This window comes from Bos mutus, chromosome 22, assembly GCF_027580195.1.
Source record: "Bos mutus isolate GX-2022 chromosome 22, NWIPB_WYAK_1.1, whole genome shotgun sequence".
Lineage (NCBI taxonomy): Eukaryota > Metazoa > Chordata > Mammalia > Artiodactyla > Bovidae > Bos > Bos mutus.
Genome location: NC_091638.1, coordinates 70,760,502 through 70,773,317, shown reverse-complemented (window position 1 = coordinate 70,773,317; position 12,816 = coordinate 70,760,502). Strand labels below are relative to the sequence as shown.

Sequence of the window (12,816 nt, the reverse complement as noted above, 5' to 3'; positions counted from 1 at the left end):
ACTTGTAGATGAGGAAGACTGAAGGGATGGATGGAAGGACTTCAAAAACCTAGGTAAAATGTTTGAGGGAGAAAGTGATACTTACCCTCAAAGCTCCTGGGAGGCAGGAAATGGGAATATTCCACAAAGCAGCTTCTGCAGACATGGGAGCTTGATGGTGGGTCCCAGAGAGGACAGGGATTGGGGGCTTCCTGACAGTCTGTGTCCTCTGGGATCCAGGAGGCATCTTGATCTACCCGTTCCTGCCCCCAGCTGAGTTCTGGGTTAAAGGTTCTTAAAGGAGACTTAGGGTCCAGGGAGCTCCAAGTCCAGCCTGGGAGTTAAAGAACCCATTAACAATGAAAAATACATAATAAAAGAACAGAGAAAAATATACCTGGTACCTGACTGGGGTTTTTTTTTTTTTTTTTTTTTGAGGTAAATTTGTTTAATTCTTTTTGCTTATAAAAATAATACAGCAATTGAAATGAAGAGCCTAACTCCCACAAGCTGTGTGGCATGGTGGCCAAAAAAAAATAAAAAAATTCATCAACTTTGCCAGTCACCTTAACTTTTTTCATTTTTTTGGCCAAGCTGCACGGCACGTGGAATCTTAATTCCACAGATGGGGATCTAACCTGAGCCCTTTCCTCCCACTCCCTGAGGTGGAAGCTCAGAGTCCCAACCACTGGATCTGGACCTGGACCGTCAAGGAAGTCCCTCAGCCACCTTGACTTTTCTCTCCCACCTCTACATTTCTCTTCACGATGTTTACTGGGCACCTACTGGGTGCTGTTTAATGCAGGGGACACAACTAAGTTGTCCCTCTTGTTTTGCTTAGAACATTCAGTTCGCAACAGCCCCATTTGAATGAGCCTCCTCCCTCACCTGGTTCTTCACTTTGGTCCTGGAAGAACACCTCGACCTCCTCTTCCTCATCGTCAGTCAGCAGCAGCAGCTCCTCGTGTGGCCACCGGAGCTCCCCACTCTCTTCACTCACCTCAGAGGCTTCCACCACAATGGAGGGGAGGCGGGTCTGCGGACACATAACCTGGATAGGCACAGCAGGGGAACCGGGCCAAAGTGGAGGGTGAACCAACAGCAGGACGCAAGGTGGGAAAGTACTAACCTGAACATCCTGGTGACCTTCAACCCTGTCAATTTCTCCTTTGTCCTTCCAAAGCGGGTTGGTCAGTCTAGGACTGTCTGCACGCTGGGAAGAGCCTGGGCTATCTCTAGGCCAAGGCCCATCCTCACTGCTCCCTGGCACAAGGGCCATGGGTGCTGATTCTAGAATGCAGGACAATTGAACTCAGTAGAGCACCCCTGCCCAGTGCACCCCACAGACTGCTCCTTTAATCGCTTTGGAGCCGAGCCCCTTAATCACTTCTGAGGAGAGGAAGCTGAAAGGAGATTATGGACCTTCCAGGGGAGGGGCCAATGCCAGGAGGTGGGATGAAGTGAAGTGCTAGGCGCTCAGTCGTGTAAGACTCTTTTCGACCCCACGGACTGTATTGCCTGCCAGGCTTCTCTGTCCATGGGATTCTCCAGGCAAGAATACTGGAGTGGGTAGCCATTTCCTTCTCCAGGGGATCTTCCACATTGCAGGCAGATTCTTTACGGTCTGAGCCACCAGGGAGGCGCACTCACTCTGGTGACACAGAGAAAGGCAGGAGGAGTAGGAGTTAAGGAGGGCATTTGGATTAAAGCCCTGTGAGTAAAGAGCTTCAATAATGAGTTTGAAATTTCCTGATTCTTACAGGGTCTTCCAAGTTCACATTTCTTGGTATCTTATTTAATGAATATTTATATAGTGTCAACTAAAAAAAAAAAAGCACAACGTGAGAGTTGTGAGTGAAGTTTTATTTGGGGCAAAATGAAGACTGCAACCCAGGAGACAGTCCCTCAGACAGGTCTGAGAGACTGCTCCAAAGAAGCAGTGGAGAAAGTCAAAATATAAGATTTTCGTGAAGGGGGAGTTCAGTGCAATCAAGCACTCATTTTATAAAAGGTTTTCTGCTAGTCAGGAGGAGGAGCTGACATCAGCATGAAGGGATTTAGTGCTTTTCTAGAGGAGATGCAAGAAATGAAATCATGAAATCAGTTCCTGAAAATATCTAACTAGTTAAAAGACCTGTTCCACCAGTTTCCCTGGGGCACAGAGTGCCTCACTCTCCACCCTGAATTCCCTTTAGGGAGTGTAGAGGTCAGCAGTTGCAGCAACACAGGCAGATGGCAAATGCCCTTCTTGTTTTTGTTCATTTAGCTCAGTCGCCTCCGACTCTATGACCCTATGGACTGCAGCACACCAGGCTTCCCTGAAGCTTGCTCAAACTCATGTTGATCCAATCAGTGATGCCATCCACCCATCCAACAGTGACTGTTGCTGTTCAGTCACTGGCAAATGCTCTTGGCAAGTGCCAATCTGTAGTTGATACCAGGAACTGTTTTAAATGCATGTCATATAAATTGTTTAATTATCCTAAAATTGTGAGATGTTGTTGGTCAACCACTAAGTCATGGCTGACCCTTTGCGACCTCATGGACTGCAACATGCCTGGCTTCCCTGTCCTTCACTATCTCCCAGAGTTTGCTCAAATTCATGTCCATTAACATGTCCATATGCACTGTTATTAGCCTCATTTTCCCATGCAGAAACTGTAAAACAAAGAACTTAAATGACTTATCCAGAGTCACACAACTAAGAGGTGTTTTCTTCACCAAACTAGAATTCGGTAAGTTACACAACATCCATGGTTTTCATGGTTAAAAAAAAAAAAAAAAAGCCAAGATTATTTACCTAAGAGAAGGGTAATGTTTGCTTTTACTAAGTAAAATAAAAGGGAAATGTATTAATATATCATTTTCCCCATCCGGTACACTTGGTTTTTCAGTGTTTAGGATTGAAGAGATTGAAGGGAGTCAACAGACTGATGTTTATAAACACGTGGACGTCATTACATACTGCGGTTTGGATAAAGCACAAGTAATCCTAGGAAACTACAGAGCACAGGCTTAGCCCTCTATTGATCTGGACATTCCGGAACCGGGCAATTGTCAAACTCCCAGTAACCATGAAGACACTCTCCCGTTAGCAATCCTACTCGGGATTTCATGACAAGGGGTCCCACCCTCAGCCCTGGGTCCCAACACCTCTTGACGTGCTCAACCTTCTCAGCTAAACTAGTCTTAAGACCTAGACGCTTCAGATTCGAAACATTTCTCCGATTAGGTCCTCTCTAGCCCGGGCCCGTCTCTATGGTCTCTTGTGTGGGGCGCTCTAGCCTGCGCAGATTAAGTCGTCGCGGCGGCCCGGATGGGCTACTGAGGCTCCAGAGGTCCTCTCGCTGGTTGCGCTGTCGACCATGACGACCCTGCGCAAGCTGCTGCTCGTGGGCGCACTGCTGGGCGCCGGGGCTGGCGTGGGCACCGCGCTTTTTGCCCTTGTGACCCCGGGTGAGGAGCGGAAGCAGGCGATGCTGAAGGTGGGAGCAGTTGGGGAGGCAGAGGTGGGGTGGGCGGGCGGAGAACCCCGGGCTGGTGGCCGGGGCTGCGAACCACTCTTTCTGCCTACAGGAGATGCCGGAGCAGTACCCGCAGCGCAGGGACGAGGCGGCCAGGACCAAAGAGTTGCTGCTGGCCACTCTGCAGGAAGCAGCGGCCACGCAAGAGAACGTCGCCTGGAGAAAGAACTGGATGAGTGGCGGCGGCGGCGGGAGGTCAGCCTGAGACAGAACCTGCTCCCCTGGGCGCCGGGACTTATGCTGCAGCGCAGGCGCCCAAGCCGCCCTGACTCCTCCGTGGGCCGGCGGGGAGTCCAGACCCGGATGCCAAGCGCAGGCATCTCCGCGACTTCGGGAGCTGCCGCCGGGTGAGCGCGCTCTCTTCCACAGCTTGCAAGGACTACGTTTTAACGTCCACATCGCGGGCTGTGGCTAACTGAAGGAACCAATAAATCATGTTCCTCCATCCAGAGAGTGAGCCCTGCGGTTGGACGCCCATAAAAGCCAAGTGTTCTGCGGGTAGGTGCTGCGGCCTGGCTGGAGTGCGGCTGCCGGCTGCCACGCCCGCCCTATGTGAGGCTGAAGCCCAATAGGCAGAGCGACGACATTTTCAAAACACAAGTCAGATCTGTGGTTTGTGTGAGTGGATAACCAAATGATGTTCTTGAAATTATAAGTAGCCTGGAAACTCTTGTGCAATAAACACCCATAGAGGACACTTTGGTTTCCTGTCTTTCGAATGAGGTTGAAGAGGGGCTTCTAGCAATTAACATATGCCGTGATGCCTTCTGTGGCCTTAAGTTTTGGAGGCCACTGTGGTACTAGTAAAACGGAGTGTACTTTGAGACAGATCTTGTTTCAACTCCTGTATGTTACAGAACCTCTCTGAGCCTCGGTCCTCCTGTTCCGTGTGTGCTAAGTCACTTAAGTCCTGTCCGACTCTGCGACCCTATGGACTGTAGCCCGCCAGCTGTCCACAGGGTTCTCCAGACAAGAATACTGGAGTGAGTTGCCGTTTCCTTCTCTGGGGGATCCTCCCCACCCAGGGACCGAACCAGCGTCTCTTACATCTCCTGCATTGGCGCGGATGGGGGTGGGGGTGGGGGTGTTTTTTACCCCTAGGGCCACTTGGGAAGTCCTGATCATAAAGGTGACAATTATCTTGAGAGTTGTGGTCAGAAGGTGAACTTAGGAATGTAAGTGCCAGGCACAGGACAGCCTCTCACTAAATGCACTGGGGCTTTCCTCCCATAAGGCGTTCATTGCAGTGGTTTTCAGTCTGAATGTGGTCATAGAATCTATTGGAGATGCCACTGATGGGATGAGGTAAAGCTGTCAGTGGGGTAGCAGCCCCACAGCTAAGTCAATAAGTTCACTCTCCTTTTTATTTTTCCGACCTGTGGTTCCAAACTATTGCAACAGTGGGGGCGCAGGGGAGGCTGTTTTCATTAAAGCTGGAACACTACATAAAGCATAAAGCTTGGTAACACTGAGGTCTGTTTCCATGTACGAGCAGTGGTGCAGTTTTGTGCTTCTAGATTGTGAGGTCATAAACACATTTGTCATGTGTGATCTTTTAAATTTAGTTGTGGCCTCTTTCCTAGCCAGGGTATGAGAGGAAGGAGGCAGCTGCTTGAGGGAGCATGGAGATGAGGTGAGCAGCAACAGCAAGAGGGGCTAGAATGCAGGAGCTTGGCATTGGCAGTTCAGAGCCTGAGCCTGAAAGTCAAGCTCCCCAGGAGTGTGTTCAGGTTCTACTACTTGCTACCTGTGTCAGTTTGAACAAGTCATGTGCTTTCACGTCTGGTCTCTAAAATGGAATAATTGTACCCACTGTTAGATAATAGTGCTTTCATATCTCAGTTAATACACAGTACATATTAAGCACTCAATACTTTTTGTGAATGGCCACATTTTAAAAACTACTCTTTTAGTAGCTAGTAACTGGGGACTCGTTAGGTGTCATGCACTGTGCTAAAGCATTACGTAACCCCCACAACCCCAAATAACAGGTACTATTATCCAGGTTTTACTAAAGAAGAAACTAGACTTAAGAAGTCAAGGCACATAGCTAGTAAAGATTTCAAGCTTAGGTACTGTCTTACTCATAGAGCAAAAAATGCTATCCCCACTTTTTTGCTGGGGCCGCCCCACTTTAACCTCCTAGACAACTAATCAGATGTGGAGATTAGAAACAAGTCTCCCTTGGAAATGTAACATAAAGCATAGTGTCTATTCTGAAAGCCTTCCTTGTCTCTCCCAGCCATTCAGGAAGGAGTCAGGCACATACAGAACTCAGGAGAGTCTATTTATTAAGAAGGCAATGTCAGTGCTTTATCAAAGATGAAGAGAGGTCAAAGAGGGATGGTGGGATAAAGGCCTCTTAGCCGGGACATTTCTTGGCCACAATGAGGACAGCAGAAGGCACAAGTCCTGAAGATGGAAGAAAACAGATTTGAACCCAAAGATATCTGCTTCCCCCCACTGCCCCACATTCTGCCCTCACACCGTCTCTATACAAAGTCCCTTCTTTGCATCCCTTCTCCTCAAGCATCCGCTATCCCCCAAGTCCTGGTTTCAGATCCCACGTGTCATACCCAGCTCCTGCAGAGGCCGCTCCATGTCAGCCTCTGAGAAGGCCCGCCGGGGGAAGCCACTGAGCAACTGCACAGGGTCCTGGGCCCCGCCTAGCTCCTCCCCACGGTGGAGCTCCACGTAGAGCCTCACAGCTGCCAGCTGTTCCCGTGCCCGGAATGTCTGGGTCAGTGAGGTCCCATCTGGCAGCCGGACCTAAAGGGCAAGAGAGAGATACAGTATTGTGAATATCGTAACTGAGTGAGGTGCGCAAGTAAGAAAAAGGAGCAAAGTTGGCTTCTCCTTCCACTTAGAGGGACTGGACCAGGATAATTACTATTGAAAGCACCTAATGAACAACCACTTAGAATGCGCTTTACTCAGCAATGAACAAAGAGACCCCTGGCTCCCTCACAATTTAACAAAAACATAATGCAAAATTATATAAAACATCTGGATAGATATCACACATCATGCAAACAGCTGCATAATCTAAATGAAAACACTATGAACAAGTAAAAAGGCAACTGCTGAATAAGAGAGAGGTATGGGTTTAAATAAGACTGGGACAAGTGAAATTTGATATCTTCCCTCAGAGCAGAGGAGGTAGGATTTCAAAAGTCATTTACAAAGAAGGGAGAGGTTTGGCAAAGGAAAAGTAACTGAAAAAAGCTCTGGGCTGGGCTCGGTTGGGTGCCCTGTAAGCCAACAAAGGGTCCCAGGAGCAAGACTGGAATCCGAATCAGTACCTGTATGCGACACTGGTCATACTCCCGCTTTGTGGGAGGCTCCCGGCTGGGAGAGGAGGGAACAGGGCCTGGCTCTGTTGCTGGTGGGGATGGCTGAGAACCCACGTTACCACCATACTAGAAGACAAAGTTCAATAATCAGGCACTAAGCCAATCCTCGCCCTCTGAAGCTAGAAAAGGGGATTTACTGGCCCCTCCACTAAACTATCCTGGATTTCCACCCAATTACCTACCTTCTTGGCTCTCTCTGCTTTGTCCCTTTCGATCTTTTCTCGGACTCTTTGTCTGGAATGCAGACAGGACACAAGAAGGTCAGACATTGACAAAGCAAATCTTGATTCCTTTGCCATGTCTTAGCCCAACACTCCCAGAATCCAGACCTGGCTTCTAACTCTTCAGCCTTTTCCCTCCTCCGCTCTTCAGCAGCCCGGCGCATCTCATCTTCCTGTAGCCTCTGTCGGGCAGCTGTCAACTCCTGCCCTTGTCTCCTGCGCTGCCGTTCCCGTTCCAATGCCTCCCGCTCCTCTCTTTCTTCACGCTCCCGCTGCTTTTGGGCCACCAGCTCCAACATCCTATGTTGCAGAAAGGAAACCATTCAAGAGACATGTATATAAATTGCGAAAGTGAGTTTATAACAAGGGACTCAGAAAACAAAACCCAGAAACACAGTCCCAAAACAGATACAAAAAAAACAAAGAAGGAAAGGGCCAAGAAAAAACGTGGGAAGTGAGAGTTCTTTGACCAGACTTGTGTAGTGGGGAGAGGTGGAAAGTGACTCTCAGAAACGTGAGCCTGTTCTTCCTACCTCTTCGTCTGTTCCTGTCTTTCCTCTTCAGTCAAAACAGGTTTGCCTTCTCCCACTGCAGACCCAGGTCCTACAATCAATCAATCAGTATTATTACCCTTTCATCCTCCTCCTCGGGCCCTCCTGAATAATCACACTGTTTTCCTCAGTCAGGACCTTTGGGGCCACCTTGCTCCGAGGGGGTGGGTTCCCGTCCCAGGACATGTCCAAGGGGGGTGGCTAATGGCTCATCCACATCGGGGTCGTCTTCGTGCTCCATCAACCTGGCAGGGAAAGTCAGGAGGGAGATTAACGTTCAGGCTGCCCTCCCAGCAGTTCCCCGTCCCCTGCCACCGGTCTGAGCGCTCACCAGTCCATCGCAGCCTCGATGCCCTGGTTCCCTGTGAGGGCCAGAGCCTTCTCCCTGAGGGCAGAAACACCGTGAATAGCGCCCACGAGCCATGGCGACGATCAGGCTGGGGCGTAGAGCCTGAGGCCACACTGGGGTAAAGGCCTGGGCAGGTGCGCGACCCCGCGGCCCTGGGTTAGGGGGCTCCCTTACGCGCGTCCCTTGGGGAAGCCCATCTCGAGGAGACTCTCCAGAGCCGTCAGCTCCGCCATGACGCCGCCACCGCCGCTTCCGCGGGGACCTGGGGAAAGAGGGGAGCGAAGACGGCGAAGGGAGTCAGCGCGAGGCGCCTCCCACCAGCGCCCAACCTTGCCCGCGACCGCCCCAGCCGGGTGCTTGCTCACTCACCGGCTGCGGACCAGCCGCGGACACCTACGAGAAGAAAGCCTAGGCGAGACGGAAGTGCCCGAATCTGTTTGGGTCACGTGGGGGCGGGCGTGGACGGGTGCCGCCGAGTGCCAGAAACGCCGGCCTGGCGCTGCTGAGAGAACGCGAATGGGCGGTGCCTGGGAGTCGCATTCTAGGAGGCAGCCAACACTCCCCTGCCCAAGTACGGGCGCCCGTTGGTGCTAGAGAAAAAGAACGATGCTGTCCTGAAACCCATGGGCGAATGAAGACAGCTCCCCAGATGGCCCCTAAGCACACCGCAAGCAGTGTTTATCAGGAGCCTTAGAAATGTATGCACCCTTTGACCTATTCATCCTCTCCGGAGAATTGAGCCATCCTCCGCTCGACTGCCACAAGGGATCTTTGCAAAACGTAATAACAGATCTTGTCATCACCTCCTCGGTTAAGACTTCTCCATGATACCTCAGTCACCTAAATGGCTTCCTCCTGCCGTCTCTTGTTAATTCTCCATCTATAAAGTGAGGATAACAATAGCACCAACCTTAGGTGTCTGGCAAGCTGCACTGGGTAAAGGTAGTTAGCACGGAGTTCATCTTTCACTGCTTGAGGGTAACTTGTGCAGATTGCAAAACAGACCCTTTCTTTCTTTGGGCAGCATGGCTTGTGGGATTTTAATTCCCGGACCAGAGATCAAATTTGCATTCCTGTGATGAAAGTGCCTCAGCTTAACTACTGAACCACGATAGAAGCTCCTGCGGTTTGCTTTCTAAAGAAAGCGTGCTTTGACCACCACATCTCTATCTCCCAGCACCACTATTTTCTCTATTAGCATTTGTCCCCCTGCTGTGTAGTCTTGTTGTTTACTTAGCTTTCCACTGCTACCTAGGCTGTTAGGTCGCCTAAGTTAAAACTCACTTTTATTTTCCTTATTTGTTTATTCGACCAAGCCATACAGGTTGTGAGATCTCAGTTCCCCACCAGCGAGCTAACCTGTGGCCCCTGAAGTGAAAGCACAGAGCCTTAACCACTGGACCACCAAGGAAGTCCCTAAAACTTATTTTTAAATGTTTATTAGAGGCAGACTAATAATTTAAAGTTATTAATATTGATAATAGATGCACTAGAGAATTTTATATGGTTAATTAATATTTAATCATCCCAATAATTCTAATGAGTAGATACTATTAGTAGTCACGGGAAACAAACAGAAAGGTGAGCTAATTTACCAAAGGTGACAGAGCTGACAAAGTAGGAGAGCTAGGATTCAAACCCATGCAGTGTGCGCTATCAAACAGCTAAGCTGTGCTGTCTCTCTGTAGTGGAGTCAAGAGCATCAGCTTTTGATGCAATTTGGGCTGAAATCCTGACTTGTAGCTTCAAAGTGTTTAGAACCTCAAGCTTGCTTCTCATTTGTGAAAAAGTGACACCATCTCTTGGAATGATTGTGATAGGAATTAAGTGAGAGTGTATGTAAAGCATGTCTTCATGGTTTTTTGTTTTTGTATGTTTGGCTCTGCTGCACGAGGCATGTGGCATGTGGGATCTTAGTTCCCTGACCAGGGATCGAACCTGTGCTCCCTGTGGTGTAAGTGTAGGATCTTAATCCCTGGACTACTAGGGAAGTCTCTAAAGTGAGTCTTTAATAATAAGATAGTAGGTAAGAAAAACTATGAAAAAAATGAGGGAGTAGACCCTCATTATTTGTATATGACTTGTTGCAAAAGACCCTGATGCTAGGAAAGATTGAAAGCAGGAGGAGAAGGGGATGACAGAGGATGAGATGGTTGGATGGCATCACTGACTTGATGGACATGAGTTTGAGTCAGCTCCAGGAGTTAGTGATGGACAGGGAAGCCTGGCGTGCTGCAGTCCATGGGGTTGCAAAAAGTCGGACATGACTGAGCGACTGAAATGAACTGAACTGAACTGAAATGCTGAGGAAATACAGGAATCAAATGTACATAAAGAATTTGTGGCAATGTGGTGAGTATATTCTAGATAGCAAATATATTCTAAATTTATTCTAGAGTTCCAATAAGAGAAAAATGACTAGGGATTTCCTGGTGGTCCAATGGTTAAGACTCTGTGCTCCCAATGCAGGGGGCATGGGTGCGATCCGTGGTCAGGAACTAAAATCCCACATACTGCAGAACATGGCCCCCTAAAAAAAATAATATTTTTTTTTAAAAAGGATATCTTTTTTTTTTTTTAAGGATATCTTTTTTTGATGTTAGTTCTAGAAGGTCTTGTAGGTCTTCATGCTGCTGCTGCTGCTGCTAAGTCACTTCAGTCATGTCCGACTCTGTGCGACCCCATAGATGGCAGCCCACCAGGCTCCCCGTCCCTGGGATTCTCCAGGCAGGAACACTGGAGTGGGTTGCCATTTCCTTCACCAATTCATGAAAGTGAAAAGTGAAAGTGAAGTCGCTCAGTCATATCGGACTCTTCACGACCCCATGGACTGCAGCCCACCAGGCTCCTCCACCCATGGGATTTTCCAGGCAAGAGTACTGGAGTGGGGTGCCTTTGCCTTCTCCGGTAGCTCTTCACAGAACCATTCAATTTCAGTTTCTTCGGCATTAGTGGTTAGGGCATAGATTTGGATTACTGTGATGTTGAATGGTTTGCCTTGGAAACAAACTGAGATCATTCTGTCATTTTTGAGATTGCACCCAGTACTGCATTTCAGATTCTTCTGTTGACTGTGAGGGCTATTCCATTTCTTCTAAAGGATCCTTGGCCACAGTAGTACATCTAATGGTCATCTGAATTATATCCGCTCATTTCCGTCTATGTTAGTTCACTGATTCCTAAAATGTTGATGTTCACTCTTGGCATCACCTACTTGACCATGTCCAATGTACCTTGATTCATGGACCTAACATTCCAGGTTCCTGTGCAATATTGTTCTCTACTGCATTGGACTTTACTTTCATGACCAGACACATCCACATCTGAGCGTTGTTTCTGCTTTTGCTCAACTCTCTTTCTGGAGCTATTTCTCCCCTCTTCTCCAGTAGCATATTGGACACCTACCAACCTGGGGGGCTCATCTTCCAGTGTCATATCTTTTTGTCTTTTCATAGTGTTCATGGGGTTCTCGAGGAAAGAATACTGGAGTGGTTTGTCATTCCCATATCCTTTTCATCATAGGTTATTGGAATGCAAAAGTAAGAAGTCAAGAGATATTTGGAGGCACTTCCCTCGTGGTCCAGGGGCTGGGACTCCATGCATTCGATGCAAGGGGCCCAGGTTTGATCCCTGGTCAGGGAACTAGATCCCATATGCTACAACTAAGACCCAGCACAGCCAAATAAAATAAATAAGTGTTTTTTGTTTTTTTAAAAAGAGAGAGATACCTGGAGTAACAGGCAAGTTTGGTCTTGGAGTACAAAATGAAGCAGGGCAAAAGCTAACAGAGTTTTGTCAAAAGAACACACTGGTCATAGCAAACACCCTCTTCCAACAACACAAGAGACAACTTTACACGGAATCATCACCAGATGGTCAGACTGAAATCAGACTGATAATATTCTTTGCAGTTGAAGATAGTGCAGCTCTATACAGTCAGCAAAAATAAGACTGGGAGCTGACCCTGGCTCAGATCATGAGCTCCTTATTGCAAAATTCGGGTTTAAATTGAAGGAAGTAGGGAAAACCACTAGATCATTCAGGTATGACTTAAGTCAAATCTCCTATGATACAATGGAGGTGACAAATAGATTCAAGGGATTAGATATGGTAGACAGAGTGCCTGAAGAACTATGGACATTGTACAGAAGGCAGTGATGAAGACCATCCCCAAGAAAAAGAAATGCGAAAGGCAAAATGGTTGTCTGAGGAGGCCTTACAAATACCTGAGAAAATAAGACAAGTGAAAGGCAGAGGAGAAAAGGGAAGATATATCCATCTGAATGCAGAGTTCCAGAGAATAGTGAGAGGAGATAAGAAAGCTTTATGTGAACAGTGCAAAGTAATAGAGGAAAACAATAGAATGGGAAAGATTATAAATCTCTTCAAGAAAATTGGAGATACCAAGGCAACATTTCATGCAAGGATGGGGAAAATAAAGGACAGAAATGGCAAGGACTTAACAGAGGCAGAAGAGATTAAGAATGTATGCAAGAATACACAGAAGAACTATACAAAAAAGGTCTGAATGACCCAGATAAACATGATGGAGTGGTCACTCACCTAGATCCAAACATCCTAGAGTGTGAAGTCCAGCAGGCCTTAGGAAGATTACTATGAACAAAGCTAGTGAAGGTGACAGAATTCCAGCTGAGTTAAAATCCTAAAAGATGATGCTGTTAAAGTGCTGCACTCAATATGTTAACAAATTTGGGAAACTCAGAAGTGGCCACAGGACTGGAAAAGATCAGTTTTCATCCAATCCCAAAGAAAGGCAATGCCAAAGAATGTTAAAACTATTGTACAATTGTGCTCATTTCACATGCTAGCAAGATAATG

At 47.8% G+C, this 12,816-nt stretch overlaps 3 protein-coding genes across 4 annotated transcripts; 1 reads left to right on the top strand and 2 right to left on the bottom strand.

Moving 5' to 3' along the window:
• Window positions 1–41: 41 nt before the first annotated feature.
• Window positions 42–1,292, bottom strand: LBHD1 (LBH domain containing 1). Its single transcript, XM_070360147.1, has 2 exons — window positions 868–1,292; window positions 42–313 (listed from the first exon to the last, which is right to left on the bottom strand). Exons 1-2 carry the CDS (start codon window positions 1,256–1,258, stop codon window positions 42–44), a joined length of 663 nt encoding a protein of 220 aa, XP_070216248.1. The 5' UTR covers window positions 1,259–1,292.
• A 1,965-nt stretch (window positions 1,293–3,257) lies between these two features.
• On the top strand, window positions 3,258–4,200 carry UQCC3 (ubiquinol-cytochrome c reductase complex assembly factor 3). Its single transcript, XM_005904840.3, has 2 exons — window positions 3,258–3,464; window positions 3,556–4,200. Exons 1-2 carry the CDS (start codon window positions 3,345–3,347, stop codon window positions 3,706–3,708), a joined length of 273 nt encoding a protein of 90 aa, XP_005904902.1. The 5' UTR covers window positions 3,258–3,344; the 3' UTR covers window positions 3,709–4,200.
• A 1,577-nt stretch (window positions 4,201–5,777) lies between these two features.
• On the bottom strand, window positions 5,778–8,427 carry UBXN1 (UBX domain protein 1). Of its 2 annotated transcripts, none has more exons than XM_070360145.1 (10): window positions 8,347–8,427; window positions 8,152–8,239; window positions 7,960–8,013; window positions 7,779–7,873; window positions 7,611–7,680; window positions 7,186–7,377; window positions 7,039–7,090; window positions 6,806–6,922; window positions 6,080–6,272; window positions 5,778–5,915 (listed from the first exon to the last, which is right to left on the bottom strand). In XM_070360145.1, exons 2-10 carry the CDS (start codon window positions 8,208–8,210, stop codon window positions 5,866–5,868), a joined length of 882 nt encoding a protein of 293 aa, XP_070216246.1. In that variant the 5' UTR covers window positions 8,211–8,239; window positions 8,347–8,427; the 3' UTR covers window positions 5,778–5,865. The 2 variants fall into 2 exon arrangements, with proteins under 2 accessions (XP_070216246.1, XP_005904903.1); XM_005904841.3 differs by having other exon boundaries at window positions 7,767–7,873; window positions 8,347–8,423.
• Between the last annotated feature and the right edge of the window lie 4,389 nt (window positions 8,428–12,816).